The sequence below is a fragment of the Microcaecilia unicolor genome, chromosome 9 (genome assembly GCF_901765095.1).
Source record: "Microcaecilia unicolor chromosome 9, aMicUni1.1, whole genome shotgun sequence".
NCBI lineage: Eukaryota > Metazoa > Chordata > Amphibia > Gymnophiona > Siphonopidae > Microcaecilia > Microcaecilia unicolor.
Genome location: NC_044039.1, coordinates 179,834,362 through 179,852,275, shown reverse-complemented (window position 1 = coordinate 179,852,275; position 17,914 = coordinate 179,834,362). Strand labels below are relative to the sequence as shown.

Sequence of the window (17,914 nt, the reverse complement as noted above, 5' to 3'; positions counted from 1 at the left end):
TTGCTTCGACACAGTTCTTGGAGTATTTGGGTGCCTCCTCCGACATGCTTTGAGGCAGAGTGTATCTTCCATGGCCACAGGCGGTCAAGCTTCAAACTCTGGTTCAAGAGTTGCTGAGTCAGCATCTGCTAGGTTATGGGATCAATGTCGGTGGCCATAGAGGTAGTCCCATGGGTCACAGTTCTCATGGGGCTCCTTCAGTGATCTCTCCTCTCGGTTGCCTCAGTCATATTCCTTGGAGAGCCAAGCTGCAATTCACGGCTGCTATGCATTGGAGTTTCTGGTGGGGACTTCTGAAGACCAGTCTGAGGACGGAACTGTCTCCGATACCAGTCTCAGGGGCTGGGGGGAGCCACTGTCTGCATCAGCTGGTGCGAGGGCTGTGGTCCCAGGAGCGGAGTGATTCGACTGCCGCATTGCAAGTTTCAGATTCTCTTCATGGACACAGCAATGCAAGTTTTGTCGGTTAAGACAGCTGTGTTACTGCCGGAGCAGCATGATTAGTCGCACCCCTGAGGGGAGGGGACAGTTCTCATGTGTTGGGCAGGGGGTCACCTCCAGGGTCTGTTGGCCTCCCATGTGGCAGGGGTTCCAAATGTTTAGGCATACATCCTCAGCCGTCTCTCCTTGGACCTGGGCGAGTGGTCCTTTCGTTCCACAGTGTTTTCTGTCATAGTTGCAGATGGGAATTACCAATGATGGATCTCATGGTAGTGTGAGGGCATTCCAAGATGCCTCTGGACTTCAGTTGCGGAAGACAGCAGGGCTTTGAGAGCCTGGTTGCTCTATTTTGGTCTTGGTTGGAGAGTCTTCTATATGTATGTCCTCCCTGGCCTTGGATAGGCCATGTCTTCTAGCAGATTGAGAGGCGCAGTGACTGGCTCTTGTAGTTCCAGTTTGGTTTGGAAGTCCTTGATATGCGGTTCTGTGGTGTCTAGTAGTACAGTCGTTCCTTACTCTTTATGATTCGATAGATCTTATCTTTCGGGTTCAATGGCTATGTCCAGACCGTTTCGATTTTGTCTTATGGCTTGGCTCTTGAGGCAGCAGTTAAGGAATTGGAGATTTTCTGCTAAAATGTGTGCCATTCGGCTAGATTCCCGGTGTTGCTCTACTTTGGCTTCTGTCATGGCTTGGAGATATTTTGAGGGTTGATGTGATGGCCATGGGGTCGTGCCATTGCATACTTCGGTGCCATAGATACTTGAATTTTATTTTATTTTTTTGCTGAATGGTTCAGAAGGGGTTAGCTGTTACTTCTCTTTCATTTACTGTGGAGGCATTGGCTTGTTTTGGGGATGCCTCTTGGATAGTCTTTGGCGAGTCCTTCAGATGTTGTGAGGTAGTTCCTTACATCTTCTGAGGTGTCCTTCCTTTACTTCTTGAGATTTCAGTCTTGTGCTTTCCACTGTGGTTCATCCTCCTTTTGGACCTTTCTTTAGCTCTTCTCTTTCCCTTTCCCTTAAAGACCTTACTCTGAAGACAGTATTTATTTCATGACCATTTCCTTGGTGAGCTGGGGGTCCAAGTTGCTGCTTCTCTCTCTGTTGTAGGGCTCCTTTTTTTATTTGTGGGATTCCATGCTCTCTTTTCTGGCCAGTTCCTTTCTTTCATCAGGAGGACTTGTCGCCCTTTTGTATTTCCAGTCTCTGGTCTTTCTGTCTCTAGGCTTTTCCAAAGGTTTGCAGGACCAGTGTTCTTGAAGTAAGCTGGATGTGAGGTCAGTTTGGTAGTTGTATATGCATGCTCGGCGGGGGTGACAAGGTGTAGAGGTTTCTAAGGCAGCCCTTGCTCGGTGAATTGGAGGATTCATTGGTTCTGCATCTCTTCTGGCATGCAAGTCTGTTTCGGAGGTCTTTTCTCCTCATTTTGAGAGAAGGCAGGCCTCGTCTTCGACTGAGCATTCTTGGGCTACTCTGGCGGATGATGGCACAGTGGCAATCTGGTCTTCCAGGCATCCTTTTCTCTGGTATTGCAGAATGGACGTCCAGGTGCGGTGGGTCTCAGTTTTCAGTCAGTGTGATCTTACTGTGGTTCTGTTTGGGTCCCTCCCTTGATTTACTGCTCTTGTACCTCCCATCAGCCATTCTGGGCCAGTCCGGAGGGACACTAAGGAAGGAGAAATTAGGTTTTAACCTGCTAATTTGCTTTCCTTTAGTCCCTCCGGATGAGCCCAGATCCCTCCCTATGCAGTATCCAATTTGTTCTGTTATGTTCATTCCGTTTGCTCTTGTCTCTGTGGTTAGCTATTTGGATTAAAAAAAAAAACAAAACAAGCAAACAACCTTTACTAAGCGGTTGCAAATAAGTACCCTACTGGTGTTACTGACTCAGTATGGTGTAGTCAAACTATTTGACTGGTGCCAAGCAGTGTTTCTTTGTCTGTAGGTGGCTGTGAGAACTGAGTTGCACACCAATTTCTGGTTTCTTTCTTTCCTCTTGCTTTCTTATGTGAATGCTGAGGCTTTCAGGGGCTGAACAGGTGTCTTATTGGCTCACTCAAGAATCAGTGTTCTCAGTCTCCACCTGTTGGTAGACGTTCATAACCCATCAGTCATTCTGGGACGGTCTGGAGGGACTAAAGGAAAGCAAATTAGCAGGTAGGACCTAATTTCTCCTCAGGTTTTGGCTGAAAATGCGTGTGCATTTTCTATTAAAACCGAAGCTCTCCACACACCCCTTCCAACCCCCTCACAATCACTTTCCGCTGCCCCCACTCACAAAAATGGGCAGGTCCTGCTGCACCAGCTGGCCATCCAATTCCAATCCCTCTGCCTTCCTACCACCTGAAGGTCCTCCACGAGCCTACCTTTAAATGGCTGGGTGGTCTAGTGGCTGCTTCTGGGTAAGAGCGATATCCAGTCGTTCTTGCCTCTACAGGTTCCTCAGCCAAATGGCCGCCAGGCCTTCCCGTGGCAGGCTCTCGAGACTGCTGTGGGAGGTCCTGACATCCATTTTGGGATTGGAAGTAGCATAAGCAGGAGCGACTGGACATTGCTTTAACGGAGGCAACAGTTTTAGTGACTCAATAAGTTCCTACTTTTTCCTCTGTCTTCCTACCACCCGAAGGTCCTCCCCGAGCATACCTTTAAATGGCCTGGTGGTCTAGTAGCTGCTTCTGGGTATGAGCAATCCCCAGTCGATCTTGCCCCTTACAGGTTCCTCAGCCTAAATGGCTGCCAGGCCTTCCCGTGGCAGGCTCTCGAGACTGCAGTGGGAGGTTCAGACATCTATTTTGGGATTGGAAGTAGCATATGCAGGAGCAACTGGGCAATGCTTTAATGGAGGCAACAGTTTCAAAAGAAGCAGCTAAACCTTTTTATGTGAGAGCTGTCTGTAGCTTTCTTGCTCACCTGTTCTTATGGTATGCAGCAATTTATCTTTTCAAACTTCAAAAATATGTTTTATATATCTGATGTGTGAAATCTTTTTTTTTTTTTTTTTTTTTGGTAGATTCACCTCAAAGATTTAAGATATTGGTAATTAAAGGCCCTATAAATGTAATTGATTCTCTGAACAGATAAAAAGCATTTGACTTGTTTATTTTTGATATTCCCTTCTATTCCCTTCCAATCAGTACCAAACACTTCAATTCAGCTGATTGATGAGTGAGTCATAAGGTGGGTGGGAGTTGTGTGGGGAAGGAAACACACCCCCAAGTGCTATGACTTCACAGAGTATAATTAGCTTGCTTTCCCCTTAGAACTGAAGATGAAAAAAGGAGCTCTCCAGCAATCAAGTAAAGTCTTTAAAAAAAAAAAAAATTCTTTTCTACTAAGGCAACAGAAAATAATCCCACAGCCAACCCAGTAATAAAAAAAAAAAAATAGAATTTGAGAAAATCCCGTTTTTTAAAGAAATCAAATAGAGTATTTGATGTAAAAAGCCAGAAAAATGACCTCCGTTTGCAATGTGTTTCATCCTTGGTGACCGTTCTAAGTGTACTCTATAATCAACAAAATAAAGTCCACCAGCTCATCCAAATTCAGGCAGCCCTCTAAAGTGGATCAGTTCGCTCTGGACTATAATAAGGTTCCATATTTAGTTTCAAAATTCCCAGATTTTGAGATTGAGATCATTTTTAAGTTTTATTCACCTTAAACATGCATCTTCAAAACACCTGTTCCTTGTCATCAAGCAGATGAAGCCATTACGTATGGGTTATGTCCATCAACCAGCAGGGGAGATAGAGAGCACTCAAACTTTCACAGTGCCCTCTTGGCCAGCTAGCTCCACTGCCTCTTCAGTATTCTCTATCTCCCTTAGCAGGGTGGCTGCAGCTTGTTCGAGCTCCAGAAAAATCTGCCGGGAGGTGGTTCCTGGCTTGCCAGTTGTTAACCGGGGTGTTGGAGGCTATAGCAGCTTCACTTTAGGCACATAGGTTAGCCCTTTCCCTGCCTTACCCATACCTCTGTGGATGTGGACATATTGCCTTGCTTTCCCTGTCCTTACCCACCAACAGTGGATGCAGGCATATAGGTTCGCCCTTTCCCTGCCTTTCCCACTCATCTGAGCCTCCGGAGTCTTCAATACCTCTGCTTTCCTCACAGCTTAAAAAAAAAAAAAAGTCGCGTCGCGTTTTTAAACGCAGAGACGCTGGAACAGAGGTTTTTGACCTGATTTTCAGCAGGATCGTAGTTGTACACTAGATCTTTTGAGGTAAGAGTGTTTTCCAACTCCTCCGGGGTGGGCCCGTGATCTGGGCGATTTTGGCGCGAACCGCCATTTTGGATTTTACCGCCGTTTTTCGGCGATGGCTGCGGACAATGTAAAGCGCTGTTCCACTTGTGGCAAGCGCAAATAAGCAGCAGGGCTCTGTAAATCGTGCTGTATTGGCGTAGGAGCCGGCCCGAGCATGGCGAGCGATGTTTCTTCCCGCTCTGAGCTGGCAGCGGGCGCCATTTTGCATACACCGCATGGCGCGGCCTTCGTGGACACGGAGAGACCTGAGCCGGGTGGGGCACCTCGAGATGAGGTTATTTCAGGAGTGGCTAGCACCGGACAGGATTTGGGTGCCCAGGGTGAGATTTTCTCCCCGGATTTTGTATTTTTGCTGCATAAAGCATACATGATGAAAAGAGCCCTTCCTCAAGGGTCACCTGAGGCTCCTCTGATTGCCCCCCCCCGATGGATTCTGGCCTGGGACTGCCCAGTGAGGCTTTTTTTTTCCCGGATGCTTGGCCTAAAGATAAGCGCAGAAGGGTTAATTCCCCTTCAGATTGTGGTGCACCTTTTCCCCCCCGTGGTCGGGGTGTGAGGATTCGGAGAACTCTGACAGACGTTCTTGCTCTGAGGAACCAGAGTCAGGTGCGGATTTACCACAGGATCTGGATGATCCCTCCGCGGTGAGGATTTTCCACCGTGATGAGCTGCCAGTGCTTATTTCAGATACCCTGCAGGCCCTCTCGATTGAAGATCCTGACAGCGGCATGGCCTCCTCGGGTAATCCCAGGATGGCTAGTACCAAGAAAGCTGCTCGGGCCTTCCCTTTGCATGACTCCATCCTAGAGCTTGTTTCGGCTCAGTGGGCTGACCCCGAGGGACCTTTGAGAGTTTCCAGGGCTATGGGGCAGTTATACCCTCTGCGTGAGGGACATATGGCTCGTTTTCAAATGCCTACAGTGGATGCCCTAGTCACTGCGGTGACAAAGAGAACTACCCTCCCTGTTGAAGGAGGTGTTGCCCTGAAGGACGTTCAAGACCGTAGGCTGGAAACAGCGTTGAAACGGTCCTTTGAAATTGCAGGTCTCAGTGTTCGGGCGTCTGCATGCAGCTGTTATGCTGTGAGAGCCTGCCTAGCTTGGCTGCAACAGGCAGTGGCTCAGCCCGGAGATGGAGCAGAGCCCTTCTTGGATGTGGCTCCACGGATGGAGGTGGCCTTGTCCTTTCTGGCTGATGCCCTTTATGACCTTGTCGGAGCTTCGGCTAAACAAATGGCAGTAGCAGTGGCGGCTCGCCGTCGTCTGTGGCTACGACACTGGGCAGCGGACATGGCCTCTAAGCAAAGGTTGGTGAAGTTGCCTTTTCAAGGACTTCTCCTATTTGGTGAGGAGTTAGAGAAAATTGTGAAAGGCCTGGGTGATCCAAAACCCCAGCGCTTGCCCGAAGATAGGCAGAGGCCTTCCTCTAAGGGCCAGGCGGTCCACTCCTCGTACAGACCTCGCTTCCGTGAAGCTAGAAGGTACCGCCCGGGGCGTTCTGCTGGGTTCACTTCACGTGCCCGTGGTCAGCAGAGGAACTCCTTTCGCTCGGACAAGCGTTCCGCAGCCGGTGGCTCAAGACCAGGAGTTCAGGGGCGACCCTCTCAATGATGGTGCGCCGGCCCTCTCCTCAGTGCCTGTCATCGGCGGACGGCTTTCCCTCTTTGTCGAGGAGTGGGCCAAGATTTCCTCAGATCAGTGGGTTCTGGACCTGATCAGAGATGGATACAGAATAGAATTCAACGCCCCAGTAAGAGACGTGTTTGTGGAGTCCCGATGCGGTTCTGCCGTCAAACGGGCGGCGGTGGAGGAGACTTTACAAGGTCTGATTCAGTTAGGGGCAGTGACCCCGGTGCCTCCCACCGAGCAAGGCTGCGGCCGATACTCCATCTACTTTGTGGTGCCGCGAAAAGGTGGGTCCTTTCGCCCTATTCTGGACTTAAAAGAAGTGAACAAGTCCCTGAGAGTGCGGCATTTCCACATGGAATCCCTGCGCTCCGTCATTGCGGCGGTTCAGCCAGGAGAGTTTCTCACATCTCTAGACCTGAAAGAAGCTTACTTGCACATACCGATTTGGCCCCCGCACCTGAAGTTTCTGAGGTTTGCGGTGTTGGGAAAACATTTCCAGTTCAGGGCCTTGCCTTTTGGCCTCGCCACAGCTCCCCGAACCTTTTCGAAGGTAATGGTGGTAGTAGCTGTTTTTCTCAGGCGAGAAGGTATCAGGGTTCACCCGTACCTAGACGACTGGCTCTTCAGAGCAGACTCTGCAACAGAGAGCTTACAAGCTACAGCCAGAGTGGTCTCAGTACTGCAATCTCTAGGCTGGGTCGTCAATATGGCCAAAAGTCACCTGTCCCCTTCACAATCTCTAGAGTTTTTGGGGGCCAGGTTCGACACAGTCTCGGGCTATGTGTTCCTACCCGAGCTAAGGCGGTGCAAGCTTCAGAATCAGGTCCGTCTGCTCCTGAGGATGCCCCGCCCGCGAGCTTGGGACATTGTCCAGCTGCTGGGATCGATGACAGCCACGATGGAAGTGGTACCCTGGGCGAGAGCGCACCTGAGACCTCTACAGTATTCCCTACTCCGGAGATGGTCTCCTATTTCTCAGGATTACCAATGCAGACTTACTTGGCTCCCTGCGGCCCGTCTCAGCATGGAGTGGCTCTCAGACAGCATGCTGCGGCGAGGAATGCTGCTGACGCTCCCCGTTTGGTGCCTAGTGGTAACAGATGCCAGCCTGAAGGGCTGGGGCGCACACTGCAAGGGGAAGCATGCCCAGGGTCTATGGACACCCGAGGGGTCGGAGTGGTCCATCAACCGCCTAGAGTTGAAAGCGGTGTTTCAGGCGCTTCTGGCCTTTCAAGTGACCCTGGAAAGATTGGCTGTCAGAGTGATGTCGGACAACACGACAACGGTGGCCTATATAAATCGACAAGGCGGAACAAGGTGCAGAGCACTAGCCGCGCAGGCCGAGCTGATTTGCCACTGGGCCGAGCTGCATCTTCAGTGTCTGTCGGCAGTTCATATTGCAGGTCAGAGCAATGTGCAGGCCGATTATCTGAGCAGGCATCAGATCGATCCAGCAGAATGGAATCTGGCAGACGAAGTATTCCTGCAGATCTGTGCCAAATGGGGCAAGCCCGTGATGGATCTAATGGCGACAAGTGCCAATACCAAAGTCCCGTGCTTCTTCAGCAGACGGAGAGATCCTCGCTCGGCGGGGTTGGATGCCTTGGCTCAACCCTGGCCTCCTGGTCTACTTTATGTGTTTCCCCCATGGCCCTTGATAGGGTGCCTGCTCTTGCGGATTCGGCTGCACCCAGGAGAAGTGGTCCTCATCGCCCCGGATTGGCCAAGGACTCCTTGGTATGCAGACCTCCAACAGATGCTCCTGGAGGCTCCTGCTGTTACCTCTGGTACCAAACCTGTTGACTCAGGGACCGGTAGCCATGGAGAACGCCGGCCGCTTTGGTCTTACGGCATGGCTATTGAGAGGGCGCAATTGAGGGATAAAGGTTATTCCAATAAAGTTATTTCCACTCTCCTGCAAGCCCGCAAGCGGTCCACTTCCGTGGCTTATGCCAGGATTTGGTGCCTGTTTGAGTCTTGGTGTGCTTCCAGAGCCATTGTTCCAATGCGGGCTCCTATCTCGCCGATTCTGGACTTTTTGCAGGAAGGTGTACAAAAAGGCTTGGCCTATAATTCCCTGCGGGTGCAGGTGGCAGCGTTGGCCTCCCTTCGTGGTAAGGTGGAAGGCGTGTCTTTGGCTGCTCACCCAGATGTGGCACGGTTTCTTAGAGGGGTGCTTCGGCTCCGACCTCCAGTGCGAGCACCCTGTCCAGCTTGGAACCTGGGGCTAGTTTTGAAAACCATGCAGGCATCTCCTTTTGAGCCGCTTCGGCGAGCATCGGAGAAAGACTTGACACTGAAGGCCGTTTTTCTGGTGGCCATTACCTCGGCGAGACGGGTGTCAGAGCTCCAGGCGCTGTCCTGTAGAGACCCATTTCTGCAATTTTCAGAGTCCGGAGTCACGGTTCGGACCGTGCCTTCCTTTATGCCTAAGGTGGTTTCAGCCTTTCACTTAAACCAGCCTATTTTCTTGCCCTCTTTTTCAGAGGAAGCGTTTCCAGAATCTTTTGGGCAGCTGCTCCTTTTGGATGTGCGCAGGACTCTGCTGCAGTATCTGCGAGTTACTAACTCTTTCAGGACTTCTGATCATCTGTTTGTTTTGCTATCCGGTTCTCGCAGAGGGTCTCCAGCGTCTAAAGCCACTATTGCCCGCTGGCTCAAAGAAACTATCTTTTCAGCTTATCTGCTGGCCGGCAGGGTGCCTGTAGCCTTTAAGGCACATTCTACTAGAGCGATTTCTTCCTCTTGGGCTGAATCTGGAGCACTCTCTCTTCAAGAGATATGCAATGCAGCAACATGGGCTTCTAAGCTCTCCTTTGCCCAACATTACAGGCTGGATGTGGCTGCCAGGAGGGATGCGCGTTTTGGTGCACAAGTGCTAGCGCTTGGTGTGGCTTGTTCCCACCCTATCTAGGGATTGCTTTGTTACATCCCATGCGTAATGGCTTCATCTGCTTGATGCCAAAAGAAAAAAGCAACACTGGGCCTTCAAGAATGGGACAACAGGAGTACTTTATTAGCCAAAGACCCGACACGGGCCGTGTTTCGGCGCCCAAAAGGCGCCTGCCTCAGGGGTCTTTCAATTCCCGGATTGGTGGGTGGGGGAGAGAAGAGGTCCCGTGAAACCCAGTAAGAGCAGCGTTTCCTTTACAAGCAGCAAATGCAGCTGTGGAGATCCCCAGACCAGCAGCCGACAGTGTTCTCGATCCAAGCCGGAAATCAGCACAGCCAGCTGTGTGCCAGGACACCAACAACGCCGGAGGATGCAACCGTTGCATCCTCCGGCGTTGTTGGTGTCCTGGCACACAGCTGGCTGTGCTGATTTCCGGCTTGGATCGAGAACACTGTCGGCTGCTGGTCTGGGGATCTCCACAGCTGCATTTGCTGCTTGTAAAGGAAACGCTGCTCTTACTGGGTTTCACGGGACCTCTTCTCTCCCCCACCCACCAATCCGGGAATTGAAAGACCCCTGAGGCAGGCGCCTTTTGGGCGCCGAAACACGGCCCGTGTCGGGTCTTTGGCTAATAAAGTACTCCTGTTGTCCCATTCTTGAAGGCCCAGTGTTGCTTTTTTCTTTTGGTTTCTCTGATTGTATACTGTATTACCCTCTCTGTCTGTACTATACTTCATCTGCTTGATGACAAGGAAGGGAAAATTAGGTTCTTACCTTGGTAATTTTCTTTCCTTTAGTCATAGCAGATGAAACCATGAGCCCTCCCTGTATGATTGTCTGTATGCTGTGAATCTGTTTTTCAGGTTCTGTTCTAATTTCCTGAAGTTCCTTCCTTGGGAGAAAGTTGGAAAACAATCTTCAGGATTCATGTTCAGTTTAAATTTAGGAGGATGTGTTCATTCCCTCCAGCATGTTTTTTTGGAGGATGTGTTGATTCTCTCCTGGAGGCGCGTGTGTTCCCCTCCAGTTCTATAAATAGGAGGATGAGTTCATTCCCTCCAGTGTGTTGGGAGGATGTGTGATTCCCTCCAGGAGGCGCGTGTGTTCCCCTCCACTTATACAATAAGGAGGATGAGTTTATTCCCTCCAGAAGGATGTGCATTCCCTCCTTTATGAGTTCATGCCCTTGTGATGGGCCATCGTTCGCTGTGAGGAAAGCTCTTGTGATTCCCATTGCGGTTTGCCATACTGCTTTGGAAGCTTCAAATACTGAAGAGGCAGTGGAGCTAGCTGGCCAAGAGGGCACTGTGAAAGTTTGAGTGCTCTCTATCTCCCCTGCTGGTTGATGGACATAACCCATACGTAATGGCTTCATCTGCTATGACTAAAGGAAAGAAAATTACCAAGGTAAGAACCTAATTTTCCCATCCACAAAGGACGACCCATCCACTATGTTTTCCAATCTCTGTTTTTACTGTCACTTTGTGCCAATGTCCTGCCTCCTGCCCACATGCGTTTGTAAAAGCCCTTTTTATATTGAAGAAAATAATGTCCACTAGATATGTTTATTTTCATTAACAGAGTAAATTCTCATACCCATAGCATTATTTTTTTATGTTTCGATGGACCCGTTTCAAACGTATGTGTACTGTGGCTCCATGTGATACTGTGAGGGTAAATTCTTCATTATTTCCGTTTTGTTGGATATAGATAGGTTGAAATGTTATCATATGTTAATCTGTGGGAAAATATTCTGACTATAGATCAATGAATAAAATGTGTGAAACCATGTAATAATTTAATCTAATCCTATTTCTTCTTTACATGAATGCATTTTGTAAGCGTTGTGAGAATGTTACGTTGAATATTTTTGTACACAGAATTAACCTTAAGGGGATGGTATGTCGTGTGTGGTTCTTTGCTTGAAGTTAGTGCAGAAGCACACCTAGAGTTCAGTGCCGATTCTACAACAACACGCATAACTTAATTGGCATTCTCAACATTGATAACAGCTCTTAACAAGCAATAATGAGCACTAATTGGTAATAAGAATTTACGTACACAGCTCGTTAAGCACATTCTGTAATACAGTGTGCCCACATTCTGTAATACAGTGTGCCTAATGTCTAACTTTCACTGGCAAAAGGGGCATGGTTATGGGTGGGGAAAATGGGCATTTCGTGGGTGTTCTAAAATTTACATGTCTAGTTATAAAATATGGCCCAGAGCGCCTAAATTTTTTGTGCCAAAATTTATGCCAGGTTTTCATTGGCGTAAATGGATGTGTATAGTTTTAAGCTAAATTTAGGCACCGCTTATAGAATATGCTTATAGGCACTATATATAGAATCTCCCCCTTAGTGCTTCCTATTTAAGAGGTGAAGTGCTGTACTAACTGCAAAAGTGCTAATTAATACTTGATGATAGCAGTGGTTAAACTCCACTTCAAGCTTCAGATTTTACAAAACACTGCAGCTAAACTAATTTTTACCCTTATTAGATCTGATAATGCCACTGCTGCTTTTATTTCTCTCCATTGGTTACCAGTCCAAGCTCAAGTTTTGTTTAAATTAGCCTGTATAGTTTTCAAAATGTTTGATGGCCTTGCTTCTGCTTATCTTTTTAATTTGTTGTCTTTTCCTCCTACCTGTAGCATCTTATCAGCTAGAGATCCATTTTGATTACTTTTATCTTCATTTTTGGGTGTTAGGGTTTAAAGAATTTTGGAGGACTCCTTTTCTTATCAGCTTCCTCACTTTCGGTTATCCCTTTCTTCTGCTCTTGGTTGATCTTTTTCTTATTTTTCTTTTCGTAGGAATCTGAAGACTTATCTTTAAAAAAACGTTTTTTTTAAGTGATTATAAATTTCTTCAGTGATTTTTTTTTGTTGTTGCTCTTTTTTGTTTTGTTTGTTACCCACTTAAACCACTATCCATGGGAATTGCGCAGGATACAAGAATCACATTATATTACATTACAACTACAGAGTGCTCTCTGCGTCCATTCTCATAGCACACACACCCTGACACACCCAGCACTTAACGCACTAACTGTAAAAATACCACCAAGCCACTTAATGCGGTTTAGTAAAAAGGCCTCTTAGTTAATCACAACACAAAAATGGAGCATTGATAACTTGCTTTTTTCATGAAAAGATGGGACATGAGGAGAGGATATGCTATTTACCATTGTTAAAAACAAATCTTCAGTGACTGTAGAAATAGAGCAAGTAAAGGGTAGAGTGGCACTGGTCTTGCTTTAATTTATACCATGTGATTTGATTTGTGAAAGAACATAAAAGGGGCTCATTTTCAAAGCACTTAAAACTTTAAAAAGTTACATAGGTTACTATGCAAGCTTGTAAGTCTAAGGGGGGGTGTTTTACTAAGCTGGAGTAGCATTTTTAGCTTGCGGTAGAAATCAGCTGACTGTAAACGCTGAGACATCCATTATATTCCTCATCACTTAAATCAGTTAATAGCAGGATAACTTGTTAATAAGGTTCTATTCTTGTTGGTACATAATACAATTTTAGTCATTGTACAAATCTCACAAGTATTTTTTAATTATATGATGATATGAAGAAAATAATGAGCAGCAGGGCTTTAATTTTTATGAATATACTTTTTAAACATTTAGCACAAAATGATAAAGGCATATGAATAATTATACAAATCAGCTAATATTAATGTTAATGCAATGAACATTTTCCTAAAAGTCTAGTCTGTTTTAAGAAGTATTTGAGTAGTTGTATGTATATATATACAGTGGTGGAAATAAGTATTTGATCCCTTGCTGATTTTGTAAGTTTGCCCACTGACAAAGACATGAGCAGCCCATAATTGAAGGGTAGGTTATTGGTAACAGTGAGAGATAGCACATCACAAATTAAATCCGGAAAATCACATTGTGGAAAGTATATGAATTTATTTGCATTCTGCAGAGGGAAATAAGTATTTAATCCCTCTGGCAAACAAGACCTAATACTTGGTGGCAAAACCCTTGTTGGCAAGCACAGCGGTCAGACGTCTTCTGTAGTTGATGATGAGGTTTGCACACATGTCAGGAGGAATTTTGGTCCACTCCTCTTTGCAGATCATCTCTAAATCATTAAGAGTTCTGGGCTGTCGCTTGGCAACTCGCAGCTTCAGCTCCCTCCATAAGTTTTCAATGGGATTAAGGTCTGGTGACTGGCTAGGCCACTCCATGACCCTAATGTGCTTCTTCCTGAGCCACTCCTTTGTTGCCTTGGCTGTATGTTTTGGGTCATTGTCGTGCTGGAAGACCCAGCCACGACCCATTTTTAAGGCCCTGGCGGAGGGAAGGAGGTTGTCACTCAGAATTGTACGGTACATGGCCCCATCCATTCTCCCATTGATGCGGTGAAGTAGTCCTGTGCCCTTAGCAGAGAAACACCCCCAAAACATAACATTTCCACCTCCATGCTTGACAGTGGGGACGGTGTTCTTTGGGTCATAGGCAGCATTTCTCTTCCTCCAAACACGGCGAGTTAAGTTCATGCCAAAGAGCTCAATTTTTGTCTCATCTGACCACAGCACCTTCTCCCAATCACTCTCGGCATCATCCAGGTGTTCACTGGCAAACTTCAGATGGGCCGTCACATGTGCCTTCCGGAGCAGGGGGACCTTGCGGGCACTGCAGGATTGCAATCCGTTATGTCGTAATGTGTTACCAATGGTTTTCGTGGTGACAGTGGTCCCAGCTGCCTTGAGATCATTGACAAGTTCCCCCCTTGTAGTTGTAGGCTGATTTCTAACCTTCCTCATGATCAAGGATACCCCACGAGGTGAGATTTTGCGTGGAGCCCCAGATCTTTGTCGATTGACAGTCATTTTGTACTTCTTCCATTTTCTTACTATGGCACCAACAGTTGTCTCCTTCTCGCCCAGCGTCTTACTGATGGTTTTGTAGCCCATTCCAGCCTTGTGCAGGTGTATGATCTTGTCCCTGACATCCTTAGACAGCTCCTTGCTCTTTGCCATTTTGTAGAGGTTAGAGTCTGACTGATTCACTGAGTCTGTGGACAGGTGTCTTTCATACAGGTGACCATTGCCGACAGCTGTCTGTCATGCAGGTAACGAGTTGATTTGGAGCATCTACCTGGTCTGTAGGGGCCAGATCTCTTACTGGTTGGTGGGGGATCAAATACTTATTTCCCTCTGCAGAATGCAAATAAATTCATATACTTTCCACAATGTGATTTTCCGGATTTAATTTGTGATGTGCTATCTCTCACTGTTACCAATAACCTACCCTTCAATTATGGGCTGCTCATGTCTTTGTCAGTGGGCAAACTTACAAAATCAGCAAGGGATCAAATACTTATTTCCACCACTGTATATATTGGTAGCAATGTGAATATCAGAAAGGTAAGTTTTCAAAATACTAGGCATTTTCAACCAAGGGAGCTACTTTTTAAATTATTATTTGAACGTGAAAGAATCTGCCTGTTTTAATTTAATACTTGTATGAACTTGTCACCTGTTGGTGCATTTTAAGATTGCCTGTGTGTAAATATAATCAAATCTCTTATATGCTTTTTTTTTTCCCCTCCTAACAGGATGTGATTGCTGGATTCCTTTATGCTATTCTTATCATGGTTGTCTTCTACCCAGTTCTTGAACTTATTGACAATTTCAATTTAACTTACAAGTATGCTCCATTAATTATCATCAGTCTTCATTTAGCCTTGGGGATCTTCTCTTTCACTCTTGACACGTGGAGTACATCTCGAGGAGATACAGCTGAGATCCTGGGTAGTGGGGCTGGCATTGCATGTGGCTCTCATGTTAATTACATGTTGGGTGAAATGTCAGATCCTTTACCTGATATATTACCTTTTATACCACCGGTTATCACTGTGACTCTTGTTGGAAAGGCCTTGTTGAGATTTTTGATTGGTGTGGTGATCCTTCTAATGGTAAGAACTGTGATGAAAAAGCTTACCATCCCTCTCGCCTGTAAAATCTTCTGCATACCATGTGATGACATTCGAAAAGCAAGGCAGTGTATGGAGGTTGAACTTCCTTATCGGTATATCACTTATGGAATGGTTGGGTTTAGTGTCATGTTTGTGGTTCCTTTTCTGTTTAGGAATATTGGCCTTTGATATAGGCTTACCATTTGTTTAAGGAGAAAGATGGAAAATGTACCCTCTTCTTACACTGGGTGACAAGAGTTGGTCAAGACCATATGTGGGGCTTTTGATTAACAGTCTTTGCAAATCACTTTACTGGACCAGAAAAAAAAAAAAAAAGCTGCTATAGCTTGTTTCCCATTCTCAACTGCTTTATGTGGCAAAAATCATTGGACTAAACTTGAAAAAGGTCTGTTGATGTCAGGTTTTTTTTCCCCTTCAATCCACCACACAGTGTGAAATATATGGTAGACTTTGGTTGTCAATACCAATACAAACTATAGATTCAGGTACTATATTTAACAGCTTGATAATTGTGCCTTTTTGTTTCTAAAATAATAAATGCCATGTATACTGTGATGTAAAAATTAGACAGCTATGTTTATTTTAAATATATATGTATATACACACACATTATAATTGGGCACATATTTTTGCATAATGTATTCTTATGTCATGATATTTTTAAAATAATACCACGCTGCACAAAAATATTAAGCCCAATAAACTGATCAGTTTCTCAGACTTTAGAAGGAGGATTAATAGGCAATGATTTCTTATTGTATCTTATATATTTATTTTTAAATTGTAAATTCCAGGAAAATATATTTTCTGTTTGTATTGTGGGTAGCAGTGTCCAATTTTTAGGTAGAACAAATCCTGAATGCACAGTGTATGTACTGCATAGCCTTATTTGTGATCTTGTTTCCAAAATATTTGAAGACCTGCACTTTAAGCTGCCTTTCATGAAGATGTCAATACTTTATTACTCAAATTTGCCCTATTAAAATATAAAGTTTAATTCTATACTGAATATCAAAGAACTAGCTAGATTAATTATCTAATACTTTAAACTTTCCTTATTAAATGGTTTATAGACCTTTATGATATTCTAGCATATTAGAAAATATCTCTTTCTTTATTAGTTGATCTCACCTTTGACTTAATTTAGATAAGTCAGTTTTCAAAAAGTTTAATTGGCTTGCTTCAGGAGTTAATTAAACTTCGTTTTTCAAACGTTTACAACACTAGCTGACTAAATTTAACAACCTAAATTCACAAGGTGGCATAATTTATCCAGGCATGATTACTCCAGGTGGCTTCTGGGACTGACCTACAACTTTCAGTGCTAGCTGGCTAAATTTAGCAAAGTAACACAACTGTACAAATGTTGCTGAATGATCTGGAAACCATTTTGATATGAAAATAATTTATAGCACAACCACAAAAACTAGTGTGTCCTTAGTTTTTCTTTAGTAGTATGATTGTCTTATTGTTGTGATAGCAAGTTTTACTAACAAACATTCTTAGAAATGGAGAGAGAATTTGCAGATTAGTAAGTTGTTAAATGCATATCTGGGAACTTCTTAGTACCTGTCACATATCTGTTACCATTACTTAACTCTATGTACACGTGGAAGAGTAAGTCAACTGAAAATTTTTAAAAGTCTGCTACTGAAATTTCAGTGATACTTAATCAATCCAGGACCCTCTTTGTGGATTTTTTTTCTCTCATCAACTGAATTTTCATTTGGTGCTTCATACATTAAAATCCATTGATCTATAGGGCAGATAAACAGAAATGTCTATTGCCTTACACAGAATGAAAATTCTTACCACATTTGCAAGAAATAAGCAGAAAATCTATATAAATAATTCTCACCTCCAATTCTGAAGCTCACTGTGTGGCAGGGAAACACTGAAGCCCTGTGTACTGTTGTAGCCTGTCAGCACCACTCACTCTCACTCATACACCTGCACACAGCCACGCCCCATCCAGACATAATTCGCAACCCCAACGTTGTAATGAAGCCCGAAGCTTCACCCACTTCCCTGAAGGGTTCGTTAGTTCGTGGTGGTGAAGCCACCCCACTGACCGTGTCTCTCTGCCATGCCCTCGTGTCAGACGTGATGACGTCGAGGGCGGAACAATTACAGTCAACTCATCGCTGAACGCAATGAACCCAACGGAAAGGGACGAGTAGGGAAACACGCGGAACGTGTTTCCCTACTCCTCCCCCTGCCTGACAATCACCTGCCAGTGCGCCCACAACGAACGTACGAAAACAACGACGTCCATCAGAAACACCCTCTCTCTCTGCACCCTCCCCGTCGCTACTGGACCCGCTGCTCTCTCCCTTCCCCCTCCCGAGTCGCTGCTGTACCCCCGCCCACAGTCCCCCTCAAACACCCTCCTCCACACCTCACAGGTGTGCTTTCCAGTGTATGGCAATGACGACTGCACGGGCCACGGGAAACAGAGATTAACCAAGTTGCCTTCCTTGCTTACGCCCCCCCCCCCCCTCACCCACCCTCCTCCCCGATGCTCATCGCCGCAGCTGGTCGCCGTCCCGCCAACGAGAACGTGGATGCAGCACCTCACAGGTTTGCTTTCTTTTGAGTGTATGGCGATGACAGCTGCATGGGGCAAGGGAAACAGAGATTAACCAAATTGCCTTCCTTGCTTACACTGCACTACATAGCCTTACGTCCACTCCTGTCTACAAACAGAGGGGAGGGAGGACCGCATGCAAC

The 17,914-nt window shown here is 45.9% G+C and overlaps 1 protein-coding gene across 1 annotated transcript in view; it reads left to right on the top strand.

Annotated features, from left to right (window-relative positions):
- The window catches only part of SGPP1 (sphingosine-1-phosphate phosphatase 1), an 81,711-nt gene extending 64,637 nt beyond the window's left edge, over positions 1 to 17,074 (top strand). The window contains exon 3 of the mRNA XM_030214422.1: positions 14,804 to 17,074. Within this exon, the coding sequence (XP_030070282.1) occupies positions 14,804 to 15,352 (549 nt within the window). The 3' untranslated portion in view covers positions 15,353 to 17,074. The remainder of the gene's footprint in view (positions 1 to 14,803) is intronic.
- The last annotated feature ends 840 nt before the right edge of the window (positions 17,075 to 17,914 follow it).